At 47.4% G+C, this 25,004-nt stretch overlaps 1 protein-coding gene across 3 annotated transcripts in view; it reads right to left on the bottom strand.

Moving 5' to 3' along the window:
* Positions 1–25,004, bottom strand: part of SLC39A7 (solute carrier family 39 member 7) — an 82,616-nt gene that overhangs the window by 10,467 nt on the left and 47,145 nt on the right. For all 3 annotated transcript variants that reach the window (XM_078641602.1, XM_078641603.1, XM_078641601.1), the window contains 4 exons: positions 16,365–16,813; positions 4,899–5,067; positions 4,338–4,418; positions 3,851–3,991 (listed from right to left, as the gene is read on the bottom strand). In XM_078641602.1, coding sequence (XP_078497728.1) covers positions 3,851–3,991; positions 4,338–4,418; positions 4,899–5,067; positions 16,365–16,811 — 838 coding nt within the window. In that variant the 5' untranslated portion in view covers positions 16,812–16,813. The remainder of the gene's footprint in view (positions 1–3,850; positions 3,992–4,337; positions 4,419–4,898; positions 5,068–16,364; positions 16,814–25,004) is intronic.

The following is a 25,004-nucleotide window of genomic DNA, read 5'->3' as shown; positions in this document are numbered from 1 at the left end:
GGTGTCGTAATGCGCCCTATCATATCGTGCCAATAGTGCCTGTGTGTTCGATATACGCCAGATATTGGCAGCCTGCGCAGCCACCCTTTTCCCCGATGCCTCAAGCACCTTCGACTCCTTGTCTGGGGGAGGAGCTTCACCCGTTGTCTGGGAGTTCGCCCTTTTGCGGGCATTGGCGACCACCAGCGAGTCCAGAGGCAACTGTCCCCGAATATATGCAGGGTCCCCAGGTGCCGGTCTGTATTTCTTTTCGATACGTGGGTTCACCACTCTCGCCCTGGTAGGTTCCTTAAAGATCTCTGGGGCATGCTTAAGGACACCTTTTAGCATAGGAAGTGTCTTAACTGTTCTCTCTGAGACAGAGAAAGTGTCAAACAAAAAATCTTCTTCCACCGGGTCAGCATGCATGTCCACATCATGATTCGCAGCTGCCCGCTCTATCAAGGCATTAAATGCCGCTGAATCCTCAGTTGGGGATGTACGTGCCCCAAAACCTTGTGGGTCCTGTACCACCTGATGGCCTCCCTGGTCGCCAGTGTCGTCATATGAGTCCTGTTGTACATCAGGGTCATTGTCAGCTGGGAAATTGTACTGTTCATCCTGGTTATCGTCCTCTCCCCCTGACTGGTTGGGGGAAGGTGATGGACTCCTCCTTGGTGGAGGCTGAATAGGTTCAACAAGGGCAGGAATGTCCTGTGCCGGCCTTTTCTTTTTCAGTGGAATGACATAGGATTCCAATGGTTGGGAAGTGATCTTTTGTTTATAGAGGGTCAATTTCCCGGTGTCGGCATCGATGTAATGCTCAGAGTGTTCTTCTGATGCTTGATGCCGAGCCAATCGGCCACTTTGTGTCGAAGGTTCTGACGTTTCAGTGATCTTCGGCACTGATTTGGGTGCAAATGCCTTCGGTGCCACCTTCGGCGGCAGAGTGTAAAGAAGCTTGGTTGAAGTCTTCGCAGGTGCGTCCACCGGTTTCGGACCCGATGGCGTGTGAGTTGGTGACGTCGAAGCCTTCTCCCGAACACATTTGAGGGAGTCAGTGACCTGCTTTGTGAATGAAGCAGAGGGTTTGGTAACCGATGGCCCATGTCTGCCACTATCGGAGGACCTCGGTGGCGACGAGTTGGCCTCCGACGAATCTTCGGCTGCAACGGTCCGTGCCCCCGTTGCTTTAGATTTGGTGTCTTTGTGCCGATGCGCAGTGCCTCCGGACTTCGGGTCGTGGTCCTGTGCTGACTTTGCTTCGACAGCTTTAGTGGACTTTGCCGGCGTAACCGAGCTCGACACGTGCTGGACGACCTTCTTCGAGGACGGGTCCTTGGCCACCTTCTGCGGCGCTGTCGACTCGACAGCTTTCTTCGACTTCGGAGGGCCGGAGGGCGACGGAGTCGAGGAGGGAGCAGGCTTTGTTATTTTTGATGGTGCGTCGGCCATTTTAGGTGTTGTCGAATCCGAAGGTTTCGGTTTAGTTTTCGATGGGACGTCGGCCATCTTTGGTGCCGTCGATTCCGAAGGTTTTGGTTTCGGTTTCGATACGCGCAATGGCGTCTCCGCTGGTGTGTCCGCGGCCGGGCCAGAAGGCGGGGCTGGGGACAGCGGTTCAGGGTCGTGGGTAAGGCCGAGTGGCGATCCCGTGACCTGCGGCTGAATCATGTAACTTTCGGGGCATAGCTCTTCCTCCGAGCTATCTTCCGCGGCCCCATAAACTTCTTCGTCGTCCCCTACCTCCTCGACGTATTCAAGGTCTTGGCTCTGTCCTTCGATGTGTTCTTCGGGATCGGCCTCGACCTCCGTCGACGGTGGTGAAATCTGAAGATGATGGCTTCGGCCTTCTTCTGCGGGGTCGTCGAATATGTCGTCGGGTGCCGGAGCCGCTCGCCGGGCCTCGAGGCGCGCCGAAGCTTGAGCGTTTTCTTTGACCTGAACTTTGAGCAGGCCATGCAGTTGTCCTCGTTGTGGTCCGGCGAGAGGCATTTGTTACAGACTGGATGCATGTCGATATGTGGGTACTTGGACCCAAAGACGGGGCAGAACTTGAACGGACTCCGTTCCATGGTAAGATTGTCGGTGTCTTGCTGCGACGAGAGGGCCTCGATGTCCGAAGAGTTAGTCGACTCCGCAGAATTCCGACCCGAAGAGTCGGATGAAGCTCGAGACCGCACGCGAACAATACCGACGCAGGTACGAAGGCCTTTTGGCCTTAAAGAAGTAAGTTCTTTCGATTCCGACAAGGAGACGTCGAAACCACATCCGAACCCAATGGCGGAAAAAAACAATCTGGGGATGGAGTCGATGCCCATGCGCACTGTAGTCCAGGGGAGGAGCCACCTATCTCGTGATACTACGAAGACTCTTCCAGGACAACAATGTGCAATCATCCGGACCCAACACTAGGCGGCGATCTATGCAAAAGATATGAATTTAGCAGCCCACATTGCCATAGCCAATACGTCTCGCCTTTCAAAACATACAAGTATATAGTTATGCAGCACAATATCCTTGGTGCAACGACATTAACTGTTGCATGGCTGCTAAACACTTATAAGGTCCCAAAGGCGAGACCTATTGGCTATGCCAATGCTTGTTTAAATAACCCTTCTCCACGCAAACTCATCACCCGGCTGTACGCGGGGATGCAGCATGAGGCGCCAAGATTCATACCGGCAGCACGCAAGGGATGGGAGGAGTTATTAGGTGCCCCCATGAAGGAAGAGCAAGGGTAGAGACTTCTTTCCTAACTATAGATTGTGATTAATCCATTTCAAGTTCCTTCATCGCATCTATAGAAGCCCTGTCTGGCTACATAGGGCTGGTTTGACTGAAGACGCAAGGTGTGTGAGATGCCGGGCACCGGAGGCTGACTTTTTGTATCTAGCTTGGACCTGCCCAGAAGTTGCAAGCGATTGGGGGCGTGTCTTTGCTGCATTGGATGTAATGCTTGAGTAAGAATCTGAGCGATCCCCTCTGACAGCTCTCTGGGACATGTGCAGTCGGTGATGGCTCCAGGCAGGAAGCTTGCGGCTCTGCGCTGATGCTTGCCAAGAAACGGGTGCCATGCGCTGGAGCAGAAGCCGCTGTCTCCGGGCTGCTGACTGGCTGGGCTACGCAGCGCTCTGTCAGGGGCATCTGACAGATTATTGGGAACTGATGCCCGTACAGTCACGGCCGAGGGCCATATGAATTCTAAATTTTCACCCACTGGGCCCAGATGAGACCCAGCCCCACTGAATGTATGCATTGCGTTGGAAACAACTGACCTGTGCACAGAACAATGACAGCCCCAAGGGCGCATAGTGTTCCATCTCCTAGAAGACCAGCACCCCCTTCCCCCACATTCCTTCTCACTTTTACTTCCTTTCCCCCTCTTTTTTCCTCCCTCCTGTTTGCATGGACTGTTTTGAAATGCAGAGATCAGTCCCTCCATGCATAATACTTGAATTTGGAAATGCAAAGAAGTGATGTAGATGAATGCATGCACTGACTAAGAAAGTGGACTTCACTTGATTGTATACAATAATTTCTCGCATTTCGCGGTTGTACTATTGCTTTTCATGCAATTCTAATAATAATAAAAAAAGAAATAGGCTGTCTGCTTTTTATGCCATGAAGAAAAAGTCGAAACTAAGAGAACCTCCACTCGAGACTATGTTGGGTAGCCCAAATCACTAGCTTTGAGATGATCCTGCAGTTAAGCACCCTTTAACATGTACATCAGAAAAAAACAGTACTCAGATGAGAAGTGGAGTGTAAGAGACCTCAAGAGGACTGTCGCAGGTGGTCTCCCTAAACTATTTTACAAATAGAACAGGCGCATTGGTTCCTCAAAGCCAGTGCGGCCTTTAGTACATACCATCAGCATGGGCATGACTGTGCCCGTGGTCATGGCTATGGCCGCCCTTCACATGTCGCACAAACTTCTCCACCACCAGGAAGGCCACGATTCCAGCCAGAACCCACAGACCCACTGACATCATCTGGAGGTGATCATGACCTGAGGGTGATTGGAGCAAAAGGAAAACCTCATGAAAAACCAAGAGAAAAATAGACACCAGCTTAAAAACTGTACAATATTCCACCTGCCATGTGTGCCTACAAGGGTACCCACACGTCAAACTTCCACATGGGCCGATGATGTGCTACTTAACCCACCCTCATCTCTTTTCCGCACATTAAATGAACATCTCTGTGCACATGGGGAAGCACCGCCTACTGTAACAGACCCAAGGGGAAGGAGCAGATAGAGACCTGCATTCTCGCGCCATTTAAGGAAACCAGAGGAGCAGAGGAGCTCTGTGTATTGCTGCTGTGAGCCCAAGTGCCACGGTAAGCCATTTTACCTCCATGAGAGTGTCCATGGCCGTGGGAATCTTCTTTGGCGTGGGAGTGACTGTCACCTTCTTCCTGGGTGGAGTGCGGCACTAGGAAGAGACAGGAAATGAGGTCAAGACAGGTGTAGTACCTTAAAGAAAACTCCCACATCAAGTGCTTCGCAGCAAACAACGCCTGATCCGGTCTACAAACACACCGAGGAAGGAGCTCTGATGAGTGGTGCAAAGGGTTGGCGATTCTTTGAAATTCAGAAGCCACTGGCAAGCTTGGGGTTCTAACCATTTATTAATCACGACAACCTCTAGGGTGACCTACGGTAACAAGACTATTAAACACACATTTCTATGCCAAAAATATAAGAAACAGTTGTTGAAATTTTATTAATTTGCCAACAGAATGTTGATTTTTTTTTACCAATACAGAGCAGAAAGAGTGGCCTTCACTGTGGTGACAGACTGCGCCCTGTACTATATATAGGGCCACCATATTTCTAGGTTGCAGATCCCAGGCACTGTCCCTAGCACAGGAGACACTTCTTGGGGGAGCCATCTGGCACAGGAGGTACTCACCCAGGGCATGTGGTATAAGATGGAGAAAAGCATCGCCCAGGAGCCCCCCGGAGGCAAAGCTGAGCAGCAGTTTCAGCAACGACTGGTGCTTGGAAGTGTTGGACTCCACAGGAATGAGGAAGAGGATGAAGAAGGGGGCCGCACTGATCAGCAATGTTGCACCGATGGCCTGAGGGGAGGAAAGAAGTATAGCTTTAATACTTGCCCATTCGTATACATACAGCGACAGAGCCAAGGAGTCCTTCGAAGGAGAGGGGAGGTCCAAGAAATACCACACATACAGCCACAGAGTCAAAGAGTCTTTCGTAGGCGAGGGGAGGTCCGAGAAATACCACACATACAGCCACAGAGTCCTTTGAAGACGAGAGGAGGTCTAAGGAATACCACACATACATCCACAGAGTCAAAGAGTCCTTCGAAGGCGAGAGGAGGTCTAAGGAATACCACACATACATCCACAGAGTCAAAGAGTCCTTCTAAGGCGAGAGGAGGTCCAAGGAATACCACACATACAGCCACAGAGTCAAAGAGACCTTCGAAGGCGAGAGGAGGTCCAAGGAATACTACAAATACAGCCAAAGAGTCCTTTGAAGGCAAGGGGAGGTCCAAGGAATACCACACATACAGCCACAGAGTCCTTCGAAGGCGAGGGGAGGTCCAAGGAATACCACACATACAACCAAAGAGTCCTTCGAAGGCGAGAGGAGGTCCAAGGAATACCATACATACAGCCAAAGAGTCCTTCGAAGGCGAGGGGAGGTCCAAGGAATACCACACATACAGCGACAGAGACAAAGTGTCCTTCGAAGGTGGGGGGAGGTCCAAGGAATACCACACATACAGCCACAGAGTCCTTCGAAGGTGAGGGGAGGTCCAAGGAATACCATACATACAGCCACGGAGTCAAATAGACCTTTGAAGGCCAGAGGAGGTACAAGGAATACCAAACATACAGCCACAGAGTCAAAGAGACCTTCGAAGGTGAGGGGAGGTCCAAGGAATACTACAAATACAGCCAAAGAGTCCTTCGAAGGCGAGGGGAGGTCCAAGGAATACCACACATACAGCCACAGAGTCAAAGAGTCCTTCAAAGGCGAGAGGAGGTCTAAGGAATACCACACATACAGCCACAGAGTCAAAGAGTCCTTCTAAGGCGAGAGGAGGTCTAAGGAATACCACACATACAGCCACAGAGTCAAAGAGACCTTCGAAGGCGAGAGGAGGTCCAAGGAATACTACAAATACTGCTAAAGAGTCCTTCGAAGGCGAGGGGAGGTCCAAGGAATACCACACATACAGCCACAGAGTCCTGCGAAGACGAGAGGAGGTCTAAGGAATACCACACATACAGCCACAGAGTCAAAGAGTCCTTCGAAGGCGAGAGGAGGTCTAAGGAATACCACACATACAGCCACAGAGTCCTTCGAAGACAAGAGGAGGTCTAAGGAATACCACACTTACAGCCACAGAGTCAAAGAGTCCTTCGAAGGCGAGAGGAGGTCTAAGGAATACCACACATACAGCCAAAGAGTCCTTCGAAGGCGAGGGGAGGTCCAAGGAATACCACACATACAGCCACAGAGTCCTTCGAAGACGAGAGGAGGTCTAAGGAATACCACACATACAGCCACAGGGTCAAAGAGTTCTTCGAAGGCGAGGGGAGGACCAAGGAATACCACACATACAGCCACAGAGTCCTTCGAAGACGAGAGGAGGTCTAAGGAATACCACACATACAGCCACAGGGTCAAAGAGTCCTTCGAAGGCGAGGGGAGGCCAGTCTAGCTGACTATTCAGATATCTGCACCAGAACACAAGCACTTGTGTACTTCCATGCAAGGCCTGAGTCTATAAACCACCTCTTAGTGTTACAGGAAGAAACTAACGGTGAAAGAGCAACATGACCAATCCTACGGAACGGTGCCCTCTAGAGAAGCCACTTCGAAGAATAAACACAAAACTGTACGGTCATTCGAGCCAGTCTCCCCTCTAAAGCAGTGCACCTGGGGCCACTGAAGACTATCTGTCAATGTTGCCCATACATTCTGGCCCACCTTTGAAAAGATGAACTTTTAATGGACGCTACATGCAGATTCTCTCTCAAAGGCTAGTATGGACCGCAGAATCTTTAGACATAACACATAGAGACTAAAGAGTTCAGAATCTAGTCATTCCACCCTCTGGCACAATTCAGAGACAACAAGGACATACAGTGGTTCTTTGTGGTACAGGTAAAAAATATTTTGAAAACCGTAAATGTAGATGTAAACTTATGCCATGTAGTAAGACACAGCGATACAAAAGGGGATGATGGACGGAGCGTTTGAACAAATCAAACACTCACCCCCAGTCAACTGATCTGGGTTTAATCCATCACCATTCTTTAGTTCACTCAGCCACCCCAGTTCAGACATGGCTATATGCAAATCAGTCTGACCCTGTGCCTCGTGGGAACAGTCCGGCCCGAGCTGCCAAGCCATGTCTTCCCTGGACCGGAAACAAGCATCCTGGGACCGGTTTCGGATTCATAATCCTCATCAGCCAGGCTATCTTGAATCCAGTGGACAAGTGAACAAGCATTTGCAATGCATAAGGTCTCGCATTAGGAAAGTTTGAGCTATTGGTATTGTAAATGACACATTTTTTATATATGTGTTGGTTTTGAAAATAGCAAAAATAATAGCTTTGTCATTTACAATGCCAATAGTTATAACTTGTGACACCTATAGCATTTGTAATGCAATATGTGTTGTATTCACGTGACTTAGATGTATTGATATTACAAATAACAATGGCTTTGAATTTTTTAAATAATTAATACTTAAATAAAAGTTATTGTAATTTATAATGGCAATAGCTTAAACTTTTGTAAATAACTTTTGTGAAGAATATGTTCAGTGTATTTTATTGTGACGAAAATCCAAGAACAGAAGTGAAATACTAACCTCTTTTTGTGACATTTGTAATAAAGCTTGAAACATTGAGAGATCATATTTGACCCAGTTGTTGGTAAATGGTTGCACAGATTGATGCTGTGGTGGGGCTGAGAGATGTTGTGGTGGCGACTAGTGATGCTGTGGCATTCAATGATCCTGTGGTAGCGCATAGTGATGTTGTTGTGCCCCTTAGTGATGCTGTGGTGGTGCTGAGTGATGCTGTGGTGATGCGATAGATAGAGTGAGTGGGATAGACAGATAGAGTGAGGGCGATAGATAGATAGAGGGAGGGCGATAGATAGAGGGCGATAGAGAGATTGAGTGAGCGAGATAGATAGATAGATAGATAGATAGGAGTGAGGGCGATAGATAGCTAGACAGATAGATAGAGTGATGGCGATCAGTATCTAAATAAATAGATAGAATGAGGGCGATAGATCGATAGAAAGATAGAGTGAGGGCGATAGATAGATAGATAGATAGATAGAGTGAGGGCGATTAGATAGATAGATAGAGTGAGGGCGATAGATAGAGTGAGGGCGATAGATAGAGTGAGGGCGATAGATAGAGTGAGGGCGATAGATAGAGTGAGGGCGATAGATAGAGTGAGGGCGATAGATAGAGTGAGGGCGATAGATAGAGTGAGGGCGATAGATAGAGTGAGGGCGATAGATAGAGTGAGGGCGATAGATAGAGTGAGGGCGATAAGATAGAGTGAAGGCGATAAGATAGAGTGAAGGCGATAAGATAGAGTGAAGGCGATAGATAGATAGAGTGAGGGCGATAGATAGATAGAGTGAGGGCGATTAGATAGAGTGAGGCCCATAGATAGATAGAGTGAGGGCGATAGATAGACAGATAGAGTGAGGGCGATTAGATAGATAGACTGAGGCCGATAGATAGAGTGAGGGCGATAGATAGACAGAGTGAGGGCGATAGATCGATAGACCGATAAAGTGAGGGCGATAGATCGATAGACCGATAGAGTGAGGGCGATAGATCGATAGACAGATAGAGTGAGGGCGATAGATCGATAGACAGATAGAGTGAGGGCGATAGATCGATAGACAGATAGAGTGAGGGCGATAGATAGATAGATAGTTGTGTGTGTGGTTGTGGTTGTGTGTGTGGTTGTGGTTATGTGTGCGTGGTTGTGTGTGTGTGGTTGTGTGTGTTATGCTTTGTTTTTCTATGTTATGTTATGCTATGTTTTGTTGTGTTTGGTATGTTATGTTTTGCTAGGCTATGATATGTTTTGTTTTGTTATGTTATGCTATGTTTTGTTATGCTATGCAATGTATTGTTTTGCTATTCTATGCTTTGTTTTGTTATGCTATGCTATGTTTTTTTGCTATCCTATGCTTTGTTTTGTTATGCTATGCAATGCTTTGTTGTGTTTGTTATGCTATGCTTTGTTATGCTATGCTATGCTATGTTGTGTTGTGTTGTGTTGTGTTTTGCTATGCTATGCTTTGTTTTGCTATGCTATGTTTTGTTATGCTATGTTTTGTTATGCTATGCTATGTTTTGTTATGCTATGCTATGTTTTGTTATGCTATGCTTTGTTATGCTTTATGCTATGCTATGTTTTGCTATGCTATGCTTTGTTTTGCTATGCTATGTTTTGTTGTGTTTGATATGCTATGTTTTGCTATGCTATTATATGTTTTGCTATGCTATGTTTTGTTATGCCATGTTTTGTTATGCCATGTTTTGTTAGGCTATGTTTTGTTAGGCTATGTTTTGTTTTGCTATCCTATGCTTTGTTTTGTTATGCTATGCTCTGTTTAGTTTTGCTATCCTATGCTATGTTGTGTTTTGTTATGCTATGTTGTGTTTTGTTATGCTATGCTATGCTATGTTTTGTTATGCTATGTTTTGTTATGCTATACTATGTTTTGTTATGCTATGCTATGCTTTGTTATGCTTTGTTATGCTATGTTTTGCTATGCTATTATATGTTTTGCTATGCTATGTTTTGTTATGCCATGTTTTGTTTAGTTTTGCTATCCTATGCTATGTTGTGTTTTGTTATGCTATGCTATGTTGTGTTTTGTTATGCTATGCTATGTTGTGTTTTGTTATGCTATGCTGTGTTTTGTTATGCTATGCTATGTTTTGTTATGCTATGCTATGTTTTGTTGTGTTTTGTTATGCTATTTTTTGTTATGCTATGTTTTGTTGTGCTTTATTACGCTATGCTTGGTTATGCTGTGCTTGGTTATGCTGTGCTTGGTTATGCTGTGCTTGGTTATGCTGTGCTTGGTTATGCTGTGCTTGGTTGTGCTGTGCTTGGTTGTGCTGTGCTTGGTTGTGCTGTGCTTGGTTGTGCTGTGCTTGGTTTTGCTGTGCTGTGTTTTGCTGTGCTGTGTTTTGCTGTGCTGTGTTTTGCTGTGCTGTGTTTTGCTGTGCTGTGCTTTGCTGTGCTGTGTTTTGCTGTGCTGTGCTGTGTTTTGCTGTGCTGTGTTTTGCTGTGCTGTGCTGTGCTTTGCTGTGCTGTGCTTTGCTGTGCTGTGTTTTGCTGTGCTGTGTTTTGCTGTGCTGTGTTTTGCTATGCTGTGCTGTGTTTTGCTGTGCTGTGCTTTGCTGTGCTGTGTTTTGCTGTGTTGTGCTGTGCTGTGTTTTGCTGTGCTGTGCTTTGCTGTGCTGTGTTGTGCTGTGTTGTGTTGTGCTGTGTTGTGTTGAGCTGTGCTGTGTTGTGCTGTGTTTTGCTGTGCTGTGTTTTGCTGTGCTGTGCTTTGCTGTGCTTTGCTGTGCTGTGCTTTGCTGTGCTGTGCTGTGTTTTGCTGTGCTGTGCTGTCCTGTGTTTTGCTGTGCTGTGCTGTGTTGTGTTGTGCTGTGCTGTGTTTTGCTGTGCTGTGTTTTGCTGTGCTGTGTTTTGCTGTGCTGTGTTGTGCTGTGGTTTGCTGTGCTGTGCTGTCCTGTGCTGTGCTTTGCTGTGCTGTGCTATGTTGTGTTTTGCTGTGTTGTGCTGTGCTGTGTTTTGCTGTGCTGTGCTGTGTTGTGCTGTGCTGTGTTGTGCTGTGCTGTGTTGTGCTGTGTTGTGCTGTGCTGTGTTGTGCTGTGCTGTGTTGTGTTTTGCTGTGCTGTGCTTTGCTGTGCTTTGCTGTGTTTTGCTGTGCTGTGCTGTGCTGTGTTGTGTTTTGCTGTGCTGTGTTTTGCTGTGCTGTGCTGTGTTGTGCTGTGCTGTGTTGTGTTTTGCTGTGTTGTGTTGTGTTTTGCTGTGTTGTGCTGTACTGTGTTTTGCTGTGCTGTGTTTTGCTGTGCTGTGTTGTGTTTTGCTGTGCTGTGCTGTGTTGTGCTGTGTTTTGCTGTGCTGTGTTGTGTTTTGCTGTGTTTTGCTGTGCTGTGTTGTGTTGTGTTGTGTTTTGCTGTGCTGGTAAGGGTATGTGAGGGTGTGTGTGAGGGGGTGTGAAGGTGAGGGTGAGGAGGTGTGTGAGGGTGAGGAGGTGTGTGAGGGGTGAGGGGGTGAGGGCGTGAGGGTGAGTGTCTTTAATGAATGTCACTGCTTGGCCTTCTTTGAAAATGTTCAGTGCTGCAAATAGAGCATGCCGCCCTAATTATCACAGCATGAGGCCCCAAAGATATAATTATCACAGCATGCAGAGAGCCGCCCCACGCTGCTGGAGCACTCAACTGCACATTAATTATAGTTGAGTGCTCCAGCAGCCTGGGGCGCCTGTTGACATGCTGTGATAAGTGGGTCTCATGCTGTGATAATTGTTGCGGTGCCTGAGGAAGTGGAGACTCCTGCTGGGATAATTGGTCTTGTGGCGCCTCATGCTGGGATAATTGGTCTGGCGGGCTTGCAGCGCCTGAAGTCCAACAAACGTGCACAAGCTGCTCAACCTTGAAGCACGTTCACAGACCTGGGTCGGCTCGTGCCCAGGTCTGTATCGGGCTCGTTCACAGCTGTTACTCCCTTGACAGGGAGGAAGGTGACTATAGTCTCGCTGGCGGGAGCGCTTCGCGCTCCAACGCCAGCTCGACCTAACAAGGGACTCACATCTGAGCATACCCTGCCACACTTAGGGCGAACAAAGCGATACAAAAGGGGATGATGGACGGAGCGTTTGAACAAATCAAACACTCACCCCCAGTCAACTGATCTGGGTTTAATCCATCACCATTCTTTAGCCCACTCAGCCACCCCATTTCAGACATGGCTATATGCAAATCAGTCTGACCCTGTGCCTCATGGGAACAGTCCAGCCCGAACTGCCAAACCATGTCTTCCATGGACCGGAAACAAGCATCCTGAGACCGGTTTCGGATTCATAATCCTCATCATGTTCAAACGCTCCGTCCATCATCCCCTTTTGTATCGCTTTGTTCGCCCTAAGTGTGGCAGGGTATGCTCAGACGTGAGTCCCTTGTTCACTTGGCCACTGGATTCAAGATAGCCTGGCTGATGAGGATTATGAATCCGAAACCGGTCCCAGGATGCTTCTTTCCGGTCCAGGGAAGGCATGGCTTGGCAGTTCGGGCCGGACTGTTCCCACGAGGCACAGGGTCAGACTGATTTGCATATAGCCATGTCTGAACTGGGGTGGCTGAGTGAACTAAAGAATGGTGATGGATTAAACCCAGATCAGTTGACTGGGGGCGAGTGTTTGATTTGTTCAAACGCTCCGTCCATCATCCCCTTTTGTATCGCTTTGTTCACCCTAAGTGTGGCAGGGTATGTTCAGACGTGAGTCCCTTGTTCACTTGGCCACTAGATTCAAGATAGCCTGGCTGATGAGGATTATGAATCCGAAACCGGTCCCAGATTGCTTGTTTCCGGTCCAGGAAAACGTCAGCTCAGGGGTGCCGCAGGGCTCAAGCTTGAGCCCTGTTCTCTTCAATCTATATATGGTACCCCTGATGAAACTGATCGCGTCATTCAAGATCAGCTCTATCTCATACGCTGACGACACCCAATTGATATTGGTGTTGGATAAGGAGCGTCCAGGTGCCGAGGAAGATCTTAAGGACTGCCTTGCAGCTATTTTTAAATGGATGACCAATAACCATTTAAAGTGTAACACCGGAAAAACCGAGATCCTACCTATAGGGAACTACAACCTTTTTTCCCCCAACAGCATGTTGGCCAACGGACGCTGAAGTGCCCCCTAATACAATTGCATCTGCTCGCAATTTGGGCACGAAATTTGATAACCATCTATCTTTTAAACCCCAGGCTGTAGCAGTAGCAGGCATGTGCTTTCAAATCATAAAGGCACTAAGGAAGTTTTTTGATCTCCTTCCACTTTCGGCGAGGAAAACGGTCGCAGAGGCCTTAATAAGTTCTAGGCTGGACTATTGTAATGGACTATACGTTGGAGCTAATAAAACTGTTCTCCATAAACTACAGATGGTCCAAAATGCGGCAGCCCGCCTTGTACTGCGTCTGCTCCGTAAATCGTCAGCCTCACCAGCTCTAAAAACCCTTCACTGGCTGCCAATAGTTAAAAGAATCTTGTTTAAGCTTCTTTTAATTACCTTCAGGGCATTTCACCAACGCGGCCCAACCTATTTACACAACGGGTTTAAAAGATATTTTCCAGCGCGTTGTCTGAGATCTGCAAGCCAGAATTTACTTACTCCACCTCATTTCAAGCTAGCCACAAAGGGTGGCAAGTCCCTTTTTGTACTTGGATCTAAAGCCTGGAACAAACTCCCTCTTTTCTTGCGGTCCTTCTCTCAGGAAGCCCATTTTAGGAAGGCACTGAAAACTTGGATTTTCTCATTGCCTGATGCCACTTGTAGGACCTTAGTGTAATGTGTGTTCAGAAATCAGGACATTCTTTTCCCTTCCAACTCTTACATCTGAGTTGTGTGAGCGCCAAGATACTCCTTGGAGTGGAAGTTGCGCGTTATAAATGCTATTTACATTACATTACAGGGAAGACATGGCTTGGCAGTTCGGGCCGGACTGTTCCCATGAGGCACAGGGTCAGACTGATTTGCATATAGCCATGTCTGAGCTGGGGTGGCTGAGTGGACTAAAGAATGGTGATGGATTAAACCCAGATCAGTTGACTGGGGGTGATTGTTTGATTTGCTCAAACGCTCCGTCCATCATCCCCTTTTGTATCGCATGTAGTAAGACACAGCACTTAAAGCAATAAAGTGATAGTTAACTCCACTGCTCAGACACAAGGAAAAGAAGGGAAAGAGCTCAAGTGATTTATTTATTTATTTATTTCAAAGGTTTTATATAGCGCTACTGGACCCAAGAGTATCAGAGTGCTATACAAGGATGGTGAACATAATGAGATAAAATTAACAATTAAGCGAAAAAGAGTTACAGTATGATATTAAGTGGAAAATGAATATTAAAAGTTAGTAGAGAGAGGGGGGTGAAGAGAGGGGGAGTGAGAAAATGAAGGGATTGAGAGGGGGTGGGAAGAGGAGTGGACAAGGGAAGAGAAAGGAGTGAACAGGTTAAGAGTCAGTAACATTAGATACCCCAATACTTGTTGAGAAGTACTTTGAGTTCCTTTTTGAAGAGAGGGTAAGAGGGGTTGCAGCGAAGATACTTAGGGAGAGAGTTCCAAATTGTAGGAGCGTTACCAGAGAACGCACGGGATTGGGTCTTTTGACATTTGAGTTTGAGTGGGATCAAGACAAGGGAGTTTGTGCTCCTCCTCGGGGACCTGGAGCAACCTGCTTTGTGTAGTTTCGTTGTAAGGTAAGAAGGGGTGTTTTGGTGAAGAGCTTTGTGAGTGATGCAGGCAATCTTGTAGGTGGATCTTCCTTCTATTGGGAGCCAATTGAGATTTTTGAGGACGGGGGAGATGTGATCAAATTATTTACAATCAGAGATGAGTCTCGCAGCTAGATTAAGGACAGATTTAATCTGTGCAAGATGGATTTTAGGGGTGCCAGTCAATGTGGAGTTGCCATAGTCAATCCTGGAAATGACAAGCGATTGGCCAACAAGTTTGAAATTGTCTGCTGGAATAAATGGTTTAAGTTTCTTGAGGTGGAGAAGGGTGAAAAGCACACTTTTGGATGCATTTTTAATGTGGGGGATGAGATTTAGATTCTGGTCGATACTGATGCCTAGGGATTTGACAGAATTAGAGGTGGAGAGTGGGCAGTTAAGAGCTTTGAAGTCATTTATCCAGAGTTGAATGGGAAGGGAGTTGTTTTGGGGGGAGAAAAGGATGATTTCAGTTTTGTTCTGGTTCAGTTTGAGATGGTTCCGATTGAACCAGGTTTGTATTCTGGTCAAGGTCTCATTGAGGTAGAGAATGTCTTTGTGGGATTTGATCTTGTAATATAATTGGGTGTCATCGGCATAGAGGTGGTAATTGATATTAGCTTGTTTGAGGATGAGGGTGAGTGGTTCCATGAACAGATTGAATAGGGTTGGGGAGAGGATGGATCCTTGAGGGACGCCGAGTGAGACAGGTTGAGGTTTAGAGGGAAAGTGGCTGAGCTTGATTTGCTGTGATCTGTTTTGAAATGGACCCCACAGGCTCAAAGTTCCAGTACAGAAATAATCAGTAGTAACACAGTATAATCCAAACAAATCAGATGTTTTTATGGATCCCTGTGGATTTAAAGGGGCATCATCAGAACAACAGATCATTGTTCAGAAGTGAAGGTAAAAGGGTGAATGGTCCTAGTGATAAGGAGCATAAAATATTGAAACTACTGAATTAATATATTGTATTAACTGTACCATCCAGAAAAATCTGGGGCACAGTGTGTCTTGGAACAATGAAAATCACAGGCAGTGGCACCCCAGCAAGCAGGGTACACAACTTTCACAACCGACACAAACACCTTCCAGGCGTAAATCTGAATACTGCACGCAAAGTTGCTTCAATAACAGAGCCGACAGCGCTGCCACACTAAGTTTATTGCCTTTAGAAGCAGACGTTCAGGTTTGCTATATTTACTGCTTTCCAAATAACTTTAATATATATACCGCATGGAGTCAGTGTATATGTTTCGGCTCTATTGGCCCTGGTGGTTATCTGGCTGCACCTGCTGCTATTGTGCCCAATGCAGAGTCAATTGGAGCCCTGATCTCATACCAGTTTCTAATCCAGCGTAACATGGACACACCAACAATACCAATTTTTCTATACAGTGCTGTATGCTGTTTATTTACTGCTTCTAAAACATGGAAAAAACGAATGTTACTATTACCTCATTTATGTTACTCAATTTGCCAACCTCAGAAGAATGGAAGGCAGAGTCTGCCCAAAAGGATACAAACTCATGACCTCCAGGACACAGCATTTTGTCAGAGGTCAGCTCGCTGAGCAATACCAACGGCATAAATCACTTCATTATTTCTTTCTGGGTGTCGAATAGACACCAGACAGTACTGGATTCAGGCCTCTTGCACTGGGTTAGAACCAACACTTAGTACACATAGACACTCAAACTCTGAGACAAGTCACATACTTTACTAATCATGAACTGCAGGTGGACAAAAGGAGAGCAGACAGGGACACAAGGAGGACAGAAAGCAAGTAAATGTATGAAGGTAGCCGAAAATAGGAATAAAGTGAGAGGCAATACTAACATGTGTCCACAGCTCCACTGGGTCCAGCTTTTCCTTCCCTGTCAACTTCTGGGTTGTCTCCTCTGAAGTTGCTCTGCTGCGACTTGGGGCGTCTGCCCTGTCAGAATGGCCTTGATGTGGGTGGCTGTGCCCATGGTGCATGTCTTCGTGGGAGTGGCCATGGTGGGCATGGCTGTGCCCATGGTGCATGTCTTCGTGGGAGTGTCCGTGGTGTGCATGGCTGTGTCCATGGTGCATGTCTTCATGGGAGTGGCCATGGTGTGCATGGCTGTGTCCATGGTGTGGCTCCGCGTGAGCGTGGCCATGGTGGGCATGACTGTGTCCGTGGTGAAGATCTTCATGGGAGTGGTCTTGTCCGCTCGCAGTTTGACTCAGCACAGCACAAGTCACAAGAACTGTGCCTATGGCACACAGCCACGCTCTCCTTCTGCCAACTGATGCTGCCATTCCTTAGAGTGGAGAGAAAAAAGCTATTAGCAAAGGCGAGAAGTACCAGAAATTGCTTAACAAGTCCAACCCTTTAAATTCCCTGGCTACTGTAAAGGGCCACCATGATGCACAAAGACTACACATACCATGTACTGATCCTGACGCGCAAGGAGGGAACCCAGACCTATACAGATGAGCAAACCGGCAAATTACCCCTGACCCACAGTAGTGGGGATATATGAGTGAAGAAACTACCTGAGTGATAGGTGACTGCACTGTATGCCTGTCAGTGATGACTATAAACACAGTGACATTGGCCAGGAGCAAAAAACTCCAGGCCGAGCCAGCTGAGATGGGTGATATTTGGCACAGCTCAACCAAAGCTCCGGATGGCACCCCACTGTCTAAGAGCTGCCATTACTTGGTGGAAAGGTACCCATAACACCTACACAATAAGTGCAGTGAGACGTGGAATCCTCAAACTGAGTAACTTGGGCCAGACTCAAGGAAGCAAGGAAGGTGCATTTAACATATTACCATGACTTGTTTAGAGCACAATCTAGCATTAGTGTGGAATTACAATCCGACCTTTATTAATACAGTCTTTTACAGCACAGTCTTGCCATCAAACAACCAAATGTTTTTCAGTGCATTGGCTAGGAAGAATAACAGGCTACGTTGGCTTCATTAGGTAACCAAACTTGAGCCCTGCCTATCACAAGTCAGCAAACACAGGGGAGATGATGGACGGAGCGCTGAAACTTTTCAGACACTCACCCCAGTCACAGATCTGGGATGAATCCATCATCATTCTTTAGCTCACTTCGCCACCTCAGTTCAGACCCAGCTATATGTATATCAGTCTTGACCCTGTGCCTCATCGGAACAGTCTAGCCCAAACTGCCAAGCCAGGTCTTCCCTGAACTGGAAACAAGCATCCTGGGACCGGGTTCTGGGTAACACCCTTCATCAGGCAAGCGTGAATCCAGTGGCAAAGTGAGCATGGGACCCAAGTCTGCAACTGGAGTCAAGCTATCCTGGCTGATGAGGGCTGAAAGCCAGAAACCGGTCCTGGGATGCTGGTTTCCAGTCCAGGGAGGGGGCCTGGCTTGGCAGTTCGGGCTTGACTGTTCCCATTGGGCGCAGGGTCAAGACTGATTTGCATATGTCTGGGTCCAAACTGGAATGTCATGGTGAGCAAAAAAGCGATGAATTTAGGCCCAGATCTCTTTACTGGGGTGAATGTATGACATTGTTCTGCATTCTATCAATCAATTATTATTTTTGCATTTATCACCCCGAGTGGGACGGGTATGCCCAGACGTGGGTCCTGTGCTCTCCATGCCACTGGAGTCAAGCTATCCTGGCTGAGGAGGGCTGAAAGCCCGAAACTGGTCCTAGGATGCTTGTTTCCAGTCCAGGGAGGGTCAGGCCTGGCAGTTCGGGCTGGATTGTTCCCAAGGAGCACAGGGTCAAGACTGATTTGCATGTGGCTGGGTCCAAACTGGAATGGCATGGTGAGCAAAAAAGCGATGGATTTAGGCCCAGATCTATGCACTGGAGTGAATGTATGACATTGTTCTGCTTTTTGTCCATCAATTGTTGTTTTTTTGCATTCATCACAAGTCAGCAGCAGGCCCTTAACTCATGGAGTCATGGGCCAAAGTAATGTCTGTTCAAACTCCTTACATGGTACACATAATGACCAATGGTAGGTTTGCGATGGGCATTACATTCCTACGAAGAGCGCGGTAAACCACACTTCTCAAATAATTCCAAGTACGAAGATATTTATCTGTGTCACGACTCTTTGAGCATGCTGTTACATCTAGGTCACCAGATTCTGTAGGCCTACGAAAGCTGACGAAAAACTTCTGAAAACATTTTTCAGTTTACCTGGGATGTCACCAGGACGTCCACCAACAACCCAATTTGAATTTGAAAATGATTAATAACTGATTTGAGTTTACGAAGATTTCACCGACATCTACAATTAAGGACACTCAAAACTGAAATCAACCACTGGAAGGTTTGTAAGATCTTGAAACCTGCCTAATCCAGCAGACCTAAATAGTTATTCAGCCAGTGGTGAGAGAATACCCATATAGCGTAACAATAGTGCTCTATAAATATACTTCATTGTCATAAGCATTGGCAATCTCCAGTGTGTGTGTTCGAATGTGTACCCCTGAGAAGGAAACAATCAGTACCACTAATCGCAGAATTTAAAAACGGTACCATTTATGTGGGGTGCCTGCAATGTTTGACTCTTAATGGCGTCCAGTATTAGTAAGCTCAAACATTTACGATGTTCCTTCTACCAGAGGTCTAGTAGAAAACTGGTGAAAATTGATTTATCTCTGTTTTTACACTAGCATTTACTACCAGAACACAAATAGTGCTTTTCAGTGTTGGCGACGATGTGGATAAAGAAAACAAGCATTTACAATGCAATAGGCCTCGCCTTTGCAAGAGTTTAATCTATTGGCATTGTAAATGACAATACCTTTTATTTATCTGTTTTGCTAATTAAAACATAAATAAAAAAACACACCTGAGCAGGTATTTGATAAATGTGTCGTGTCACACCCTCTGAAACGAGGCAGCTCTGTATGAAGGACATGAACTCAGCAGGCTTAGAAAGGTAGAAGAGGCTACTACATCAAACTGTCTACAGTGCGCGCGTCGAGTGCCTACCCGACTCTGGGCGCTTCACGGTTCCCGGCCGTCCCTGAATCTTAATCAGCGTCTGTGGAACAGTGTAGGAGAGTAGGGTCTGCAATCCTATGATCACCCAGATTTTTTGCTTTTTGCTTCACTGGTTTACGACTTTCCCTGGCTGTGGGCCTGCTAATCAGACCCACAGCCTAGCTGTTCTCTCTAATCCAAATTGTACCCAGGTACTGAATTGGCACTGGGTCCTCTCAAGTCCCTGTAACCAGGGCTGAGGTGCACCCAGGAGTCTCCCAGGGGCTGCAGCATGTATTATGCCACCCCTGGGCTGACTAACTAAATCAGACACAACTGGCTGCTTGACAGCTGGGGCAGAGTGGTGTACTCACCCTCTGCTGTAGATATAGTATTCCTATATCTAAACCTAAATGGACACACAGATATCCTATCAGTCACTCCTATGGCAGGCCTTAACAATCCTGAAGGCAGAGTGCTTGGAATCGTGTGAGATGGTGCTCTGGCATGAGCTGAGCCTGTCTACGGCTTTCGGGATCCATCCCTTAGCCGTTTCCATGATATCGCATACCATATAATCTTAAGTGCATTATAATCCTCGCGGTTATATGCCAACTCTGGTATCGCTTTATCAAAACATGTCGAGTAAGGTGTCATACGAATTGGAATACTAACCCCTCGCCAATTCTGGCGACGGGGTTAGCATTCCACCCTTCTAGAGGGACACGACATGTATGTAACCTGTAACCCCGGTTAAAGTCAAACAGAGCCTTAGCTCCACAAAATGGATGCTGCCACCGAGACACAAGTCTGCCCTCCTGCTGCTGGGAGTCCTCCCAGAGCAGGAGGCAAGGACAAAGGGTTTCCTGCCAGGGGCGGTGCCAGCACCGTCCCAGACAGGATTTTGTGTATCCTAGGTAGGCAGGGCTTCGGAGGAAGGTGACTGCAAGTGGCAGCCCGGGGCTCACTGTGCATAGGCCGGCTGAAACCAGTTCCAGGGGCACTCCAGCCCCTGGCCTGGGGAAAGCCCGCCAAAGGAGAGGGGTGTAACCACCCCCCTCCTAGTCCCACCCATAGGGCAGGACTTAGTCGTGTGCCAGCCCCTTTTTGCAGGATAAAGGTAGGAACTGGCCCCCTTCCAAATCAGATCATCTTTGAATCCTGAAACTACTTTCTTCAAGAAGGAACTCAAGACTCTTCCTAAGATTTCTCCCTTGTGACTAAGGAGTAGTCACCCTGCAGCAGCAGGCACCAACCAAGCATCGCGGTTTGTTGCCAGTCTCTCCTTCGGATCAAGACTGCTCCAGCACGACGAGAACCGGCTTCCCTGGCACCTCTGACCTCAACCTACATCATCAGCCCAGCTGTGATCCGTGGGTGTGACGAGACCTCGAGGGACCGGCCATCTTCAGAACTGCACGACGCTTGTCCAGCACGACGCCTGAGTGACCCTCGACTGAGTGCCTTGGGGTAAGAGAAGCCCCGACCCTGAGCAGCTCCAGCACCGAAGTTCAGCCCCCCTGCATCCACGAGATCTGCGTGGGGCCCTTCTGCTCTTTGCTGCTCACCGCGTTGTCCAGGTCGCTTGCCCGTTGGCTAGTGGCCCCTTCACGACGCTCCACGATGACAAACACTGCTGGTCTGGTTGCTCCAGACTGGCCCTTGCTTCCCTCCATCAGAGGAGCACCCTGGACCCTCCTGGTCCCTCCTGGTCCACTCAAGACGCCATTTTAGGTCCACCGCGTGGGCCTTGCATTTGCCAAGACTTGTTGCCCCAATCCTGGGTCCAGCGACGTCGACAGCAAGAACCTTCGTGGGACAGCTCGCACCTCCATCCTGGTCGCCGACAACGCCTCCTAGTCCGAGAGACTGCAGAGCCCAGCAGCGCCCACTCACCTGACTGCGGTGACTTCGCCCGGTGCCATCCTGGTGCCCACTTAATCACTGGCTAGTGATTCAGAACTTGGTCCCCTCTGCTTTCAGGTCTTCTTCTTCCCTGATCCAGGCTTGGATCTCTTCAAACTTTTCTTCACTGGCCGCCTGCCAGCAACTTCTTCTTCAGGCTCCTGGTCCGTCAACGTGGGTTTCCGACGCAACTTGAACCCTATGCAGCCGCAGCCCCTGGGCTAGGTAAATCCAGCACTCCGGTGCCCCAGCATAGTCCAACACTCCAAGTGTTCGGATCCACTCCCGTTTTCGTCCCAACTAGTCGGGTTCGCCCGAGAACAGTAACTTTGCAACTGCTAGCCTCCATAGACTTTTTCCCGCCTTACGCGTGAGAGTTCCCACTCTGCACACGACGTCCACAGGCCTCCTGCATCTAATCCCAGTGTTTAGAATTGTAGGCCTAGCGATTCCTGAGTCTACAAAAGTATTACTTACCTGCTAGCAAGTTCGCATTCCACTTACTGTGTATATGGTTTTTCGTGCCCCTAGGGCATTTGTGTAAAATGTGCGACTTAAAGTATTTTCGTAAGAGTTTTGATGTGTGCTTAGCTCCCTGACTCATAAAGAGTTCAGGGTAGACTTGTTATAAATAAATATACGTTTATTTTCATAACAACTTGTGTGGTGTCCTTTCCCTTGGTGTTCAAGGGGTAATGTGATGGTAAAACAGCTGGCTTAACACGCCCTCTAGAGTCTTAGCCTTAGACTGCTCGTATCCATGCTACTAGGATAGCTGGTCTATAAGGTTGACTTACAACCAATCATCAATAAGGGTTGTTTGGACTGATACAAAGTGCTCACTAGAATAGTGAACATTATATATCAGGCCAACTTCTCACAAACAGGCAGTAATTACTACCCAGGAGGAAGATGATCTCGGTGAAAAAGATAAAAGCGCTGATTGCGGCATCACAAAGCACTGAGATGACACACGACAACGTGCCGGAAATTATGAAAAATCTGACCATCACTCATGCGACAAAGGCGGTTTCTGTGAGCGCGGGCCTATCCATGGCAGGATACGGGGTGACATCTGCGGCGCATTGCCAAAAAGGCCCCCCAGAACCGGCTCACATCCAAATAAACAGCGCTTTTCATTAATTCTCAATAGAACTGCTTACAGCAGGTGATGCAGGCGGCGCCTGCTATGTGAAAACACATTCTACGCCCACCGAGGCCCTCTCATCCCTACAAATACCTGTGTGGTAGTAATGCCCATCACTGATTATATTACAATCATCTGGGCACTGCTCCCTGATGCCAGCATGGCACATCACTGCTTTTAATCAACAGGAAAGGCTGAAGTTCTTGGCCTGCAGCATTATGTCCCTATTAGTGGTGTGCGAAATCACGTCGTAAAAGTTTCAAAAAAGCACTCTTCTGTAGTGAGATGTGATTTTCTGGTATCTTGTGTCATCTTTTTTTACCCGGGCGCACCACTTTTCTAAACAAGCAAAAGCACAGCGCGGCACGTGTAACCTGAGACACCAGGAATGCAGCTGAAAGCCAGCTGGCAGCCTGCGCGTCCCTGCTCGCTCCCGAGACCCATAAGCCATGGGTGTGAACATTCACAATAAAGGCGGGACATACCCCCTCCTTTGGCCGTTTGCGTGCTTTCATTATTGAAAGCCCCACGCAAAGGCCAATGGGATGTGTGGGAGGAAGAAGACCCACACAGAGAAGTCTCTTGGAAGTCTGAAGTGATTCCAAGAGGCCCTCTCCTAGCAACGCATGCACGCTGAGCAAAGCGAGACCTAAAAATGAGCTATCAATGCAAGAAAATGAGGCATAACAAAAGTTTTAGGTTACTCTACATTTTCATAACCAAGGTGTAAACTGGACACAGAAAGACAACCAAGGCTTGGTGCAAATGTTCTATACACCAATGTGTTTTTTAACACCGGCTCTAACACTGGAGTCTAAATGACTGCTAGACTAGTGAATCTTCTAGAGAAGAGGCTGAAGAGTCAGAAGCAACATTCACCCACCACTTTCCCATATTTCCCATCATAAAGAGTGAGTCTGATCCAGTCGGAAGTCCAGGGAAGTAAATGACAGGTGTAAAAGGATTGTGATGGAGATAATGGAGAAAGATTCATCATAAAAGGGGCCAAGTCATCTTAATCACTAGAGACTGGCCTAAAGGGTGAGATACGTAGACCTGCACCTCTCCAGGTGGCTCCCTGTCCAGCTTTCTTTCAGGACAGACTTCTTGGAATCCGTACCACCAACGTGTTGTACTTTCACCAAAAGAATCTAGTCCAGGAGGTGCAACAGGTTTGTCGCTTCGTGCGCAGAACACAACTTTGGCATCTTGATGGCTTGATTGTCTGTTGTCCTCTAGTTTGTGCTCTGGACAGCAGGAGGGTGCTGAGGGGAAGCATTGAGGGGTAAATTGTGGTCATGTCAACTTTCCTGTCTCCTGGATCAGTCACTACTGTACAAGGCTCCAATAATATTTCGGAAGGGTCTCTCAAGTGTGTCACCACCCACTTCATTTGTCATGCCACAATGGGGTCTGAATGAGGCGCCATCTGTTTGGATGGGTGTACTGTTTTAGCACCTTCATAGTGGTCAGTTAAATCTGTTTTTCTAGTTGCTGTCACTTTGCGGAGGCATGCCACTGAGTAGCAAGCGTAGTTTTTGCACACCTTATTCACCTTTCTTTGTGGACACCTTGGTCATACAAACTAAGGAAGCTTTCCACCCCAAGATGGTGATCCAGATGACGGGATACCCGTATTGGCTTGCTCGACTAAGAATCTAAGATTTTGGCTACTTGTACTTTTCTCAAGGCCTATTCAGTGTTGATACATTCAATAACAAGCTCACAAAAATCGCAAAGGGGAAAGAATTCAGAAATCTCGGTTTGGTCTTCGTCATTGTGCAACGCTTGGCTTATATTCAGATTCCATTTTACAGAATGTATGTTATCTTCACAACAAAAGGCCCTGCCAATCCTTGCAGGGCTTTGGCGATGATTAGCAGATTTTTACTGCTATTTAACCTAAATTGTACCCAATTTACCACCCATAAAAGGAATTACAGCGGTTTCCGTGGTTTAGAATTACACGTGAGTTTCTTGTTTGCAGCATAGTTTAAGTTTTCCGTTTGAATGATCAATACACATTTGAACTGCAGCGCAATATACAAACCAAACGAGCAGTGAAGGTTTCAGAAACACAGACATATGTTTTTGCACAGGTCCTGAAAAACATGGATTACATTGATGCTGGTTTTACATAGTTCGGGCAGGACATGTTCGGGTCTGGTAGGTCTGTCAGTCTAAAGGACCCCCAATCCTTGGATATTTGAAATCACCCCATTGACGCCTGCCGAGGCTGGGTCAAATGACCGTCATGAAATGCCTGCCGTGCCCTGTCTTTCTGTATAAGAAAAGGTTTTATTTACTGAACAGCAACAGCCATGGAGCCACCAGACAAGCACTGGCCTGACCCCTGCCCTCTTTGGGAGCCTGCTCGTCCTCACCCCAATTGCTACTGACTACTGAGTAGTTTGCTCTGTCTTCAGCGGTGTTAGTGGACGTGTCTTCCCATTATGTACGTCTCTACGTAA

The sequence above is a fragment of the Lissotriton helveticus genome, chromosome 5_1, assembly GCF_964261635.1.
Source record: "Lissotriton helveticus chromosome 5_1, aLisHel1.1, whole genome shotgun sequence".
NCBI lineage: Eukaryota > Metazoa > Chordata > Amphibia > Caudata > Salamandridae > Lissotriton > Lissotriton helveticus.
The sequence above is the reverse complement of the archived record's forward strand: the minus strand, read 5'-3'. Positions and strand labels throughout refer to the sequence as shown.